This window comes from Lolium perenne, chromosome 2, assembly GCF_019359855.2.
Source record: "Lolium perenne isolate Kyuss_39 chromosome 2, Kyuss_2.0, whole genome shotgun sequence".
NCBI lineage: Eukaryota > Viridiplantae > Streptophyta > Magnoliopsida > Poales > Poaceae > Lolium > Lolium perenne.
This window is the reverse complement of record NC_067245.2, coordinates 306270496-306273741: the sequence shown is the minus strand read 5'-3', so window position 1 is coordinate 306273741 and position 3246 is coordinate 306270496. Positions and strand designations below refer to the sequence as shown.

Here is a 3246-nt window from a genome sequence, read left to right as displayed (position 1 = left end):
CTGAAGCTGCGCCGCCGTCACCTTTCGAAGCCCCAGGGGTAGGCCCAGGTACTTGAAGGGGAAAGAGGCAACCTCACAGCCCAAGATCGAACGCGCAAGATCCACTTGCTCCACCGAGCAACGAATGGGGTGGATGGAGCACTTGGCGAGGTTGGTGCGGAGCCCCGATGCCACCCCAAAGTCATCCACAATGGAGGCACAAGCTAGGAGGTCACCTCTTGTAGGCCTGATGAAGGTGACTACGTCGTCGGCGTACATGGAGGTGCGATGTCGGAATCCACTTGGGGCCAACTCCGAGAGGAGACCATCTGCCGCCGCCCGCTCAAACAGCAAATGCAGGACATCCATGACCGTGTCAAACAGCAGGGGGAAAGGGGGTCGCCCTGCCGAAGGCCACGCCGGTTGTAGATAAGGCCACCAGCCGCCCCATTCACCACCACACGGGTCGACGCAGAGCCGAGCAGCCCACAGACCATGGTGATCCACTTGTGTCCAAAGCCAAGCTTCTTCAGGACTTCGAGAAGGAAAGCCCAATCCACTGTGTCAAATGCCTTGGTGATGTCCAACTTCAACAGGATGGCGTCCGTCTTCCGCGCATGCAATTTGCGGGCCGTGCATTGCACCAACTGGAAGTTGTCATGAAGGCAGCGGCCCCGGATAAAGACGCTCTGCTGCGGTCCCACGAGCTCAGACATACGAGGAGCCAGCCGTGCCGACAACACCTTAGCCACCAGCTTAGCCACACTGTGAATCAAGCTGATGGGGCGGAAGTATATGAAGCTCCTTTCCTCCAGTATATGAAGCTCCTTTCCTCCATAAAAAATATATGTTAGCTAATGTGGTCAAAAGGTCGGTGTTACAAGCACGACGCGCATGTTACATTCGCGGGATACTCGAGAAGCGAAACACCAAGTCGTGTATCATCCTCTTCAGTCTTCACAAAAGGCGCAGCGATTCCGGCAACGCTGTCCCGTATGGTTCATGACTCAATTTTAGCTGTACGCACTATTCTATTCCATCAGCGCCGGGCTCCGCTCATCAGGATCGAAGCCTAGCTAATACAGTCTAGCTAGATACTAAAACTAATGCTCAGTAAGCCAGTCGCGTACTAATCTAGTCCGGATGTGTTGGGATCCATGCACGCATGCACGCGAGCTCAGTTGTGGATCGGCGGCTTTCTGGTGGCCGGCGAGTAGTCCATCTCGGCGATGTCCAGGACGTCCGGGTACGTCCCTCTCTGCTCCTGCTGCGGCGGTTGCCGCGGCAGCGCCCGGCTCGACCATGTCTGCGCCGCCGCCGCCTCCTCCTTGCGGCCGGCGTGGCTCGCCGTCGTCGCCTCCGGCTCGTCACCGTTGTTCCTCCTCCGAGGTGTCTGCAAATTAAAGCACGCATTTCAGCAAGTGGCGGAACCTGAAACCCCGGAGGGAGAGGCAGGAAAATGCACGCACTGCACTGACCTGAACCTGATGCTGCGCTGCGGCCGGTGCAGCGTGCGGCGCCACCGGCTTTTTCCCCTTTCCTGCACCAAGGAGATCGCCTGTTAGAATGATTAAGGCTGCCAGAGGAAGGTAAAATAGGATGTACTGCCAAAGCTGCAAACGCACTTCTAACTTTTCACTACTACACGAATATGCGATGTGACTTAACGGTAAACATCGTTGTTTCCATGCATGACCGGAATGCTGATGACTCGTATGATCTAGTACTACTTTTTTGCTATCCTGACATGTGACATCTGTGGGTACAAGAGTAGTATATCGTTGCTGCCCAGAATGGAACTATGGGCCACGCACGTTTTTCAAGGCATGCATCCACAGAAAGAAGAAGTCTTCAACACTGAAGAGATCACAACAGTATAGGTGAAAACTGGCGATGCAGAGGTAAAACTCAAGCACACAACATTACAACTACACTAATTAATCATAACGAGCGAGCTGGACCAGAACTGCATAATACTTCCTTCTCCTTTTACATGATCCAACTCCAAACCAAGGCGTGGCACTGAGAGAGAAGAATTACTACTCTCCTGAGGTAAACGAAGATCAGTAATTAGGTTGCTGCTGCGGCTAAGCACTGAGGGAGAAGAACTACTATACTACTCCTAAGGAAACTGAAGCTCGGTAGTTTAGTTGATAGTTGATGCTGCGGCTAGCCTTGGAAGGGAGGAGAAGTAGGTGCAGCTAGCTAGCTGTGCTTAGTGGTGGTTAGGTTCATGGCCGCCCGGCCCGTAGTAATCTTCGTGGAACCTCGGCACGGGACGCGCATACGCCCTAACAACCACTTTCTGGTCTCTATCCTTGGCAACAGCAGCTGGAGGCGGAGTCGCCTGCTCCATTGTTGTACCTGAGCAATTCCCATCCGACGCGCAGGGCCTGCTGGTCGAATGGTCCATAGCATCCAAGGGCTGCCCGTCCTTCGAGCCACGGCCTGCTGGTTCCTGGTGGATACACAAGGTGACAAGGGGAAGGAACGAAATAAGCAAACATTGCACAATTTGGCAGGGAGAAGAACTACTTTGACCAGGATGGTTGCTCTTATTAAGAGCACTAACCTTTTTGCTTACTGATTCATGTAGCTGCCTGTCGAGCCTAATCCCTGCATTTCATGACGAGTTTTCAGTGAACACTGATGCAGGACCAGGATACACCCCAAAATTAAAGAGCCACCAAATGCAAGAGGTAGATAAGTAGGCAGCTAGCCATGCATGAAGCATACCATGTGCTGTTGTAGCTAGAAGCTGGAGGAGGAGGAGAGACGCCAGGACCATCAAGGAAGTAGTCTTCATGATGATTTGTATGCTTGTCCAAACGAGTTGCGTGTCCTGATGTAGTGATGGAAGCTGATGCTAATGCTGTGCTAGTTATATGTGAAGTAGAGCAGATGAAGGAGAATGGAAAGCACAGCCTAAGAAGAAATGGCATCATGGGCTTGTATTTATAGGCAGGCAGGGGTCTCTCCAGTCCTCTCAAATCCACTGACCACACTGTACTGACATACAACTCCCATATTAAGGCCGGGAAGCTTTAAAAACAATTGGTTATGAATGCATCTTTCCTCGGTGTCGGGGCTTCTTATTTAAGCCAGCTGGATCTGTATCTTGTGTTTGGGTTGGGCTGTCACTTTTTAAGGAATGGTGTTCCCCAAAACTAGGTACCTGTTTTAATTACCTCTTCTGCTTGTCCTGACCTGATTCGATTATAATTTATACCAGTATCAACCTTTTAGTAGTGTAGCCGGCAGCCGGCT

General features: G+C 51.9%; 1 protein-coding gene across 1 annotated transcript; it reads right to left on the bottom strand.

Moving 5' to 3' along the window:
- Positions 1–816: 816 nt before the first annotated feature.
- On the bottom strand, positions 817–2919 carry LOC127330825 (uncharacterized). Its single transcript, XM_051356906.2, has 5 exons — positions 2716–2919; positions 2552–2595; positions 2344–2437; positions 1458–1519; positions 817–1372 (listed from the first exon to the last, which is right to left on the bottom strand). The coding sequence occupies exons 1-5, from the start codon at positions 2783–2785 to the stop codon at positions 1157–1159; spliced, it is 486 nt and encodes a 161-aa protein (XP_051212866.1). The 5' UTR covers positions 2786–2919; the 3' UTR covers positions 817–1156.
- Positions 2920–3246: the final 327 nt, after the last annotated feature.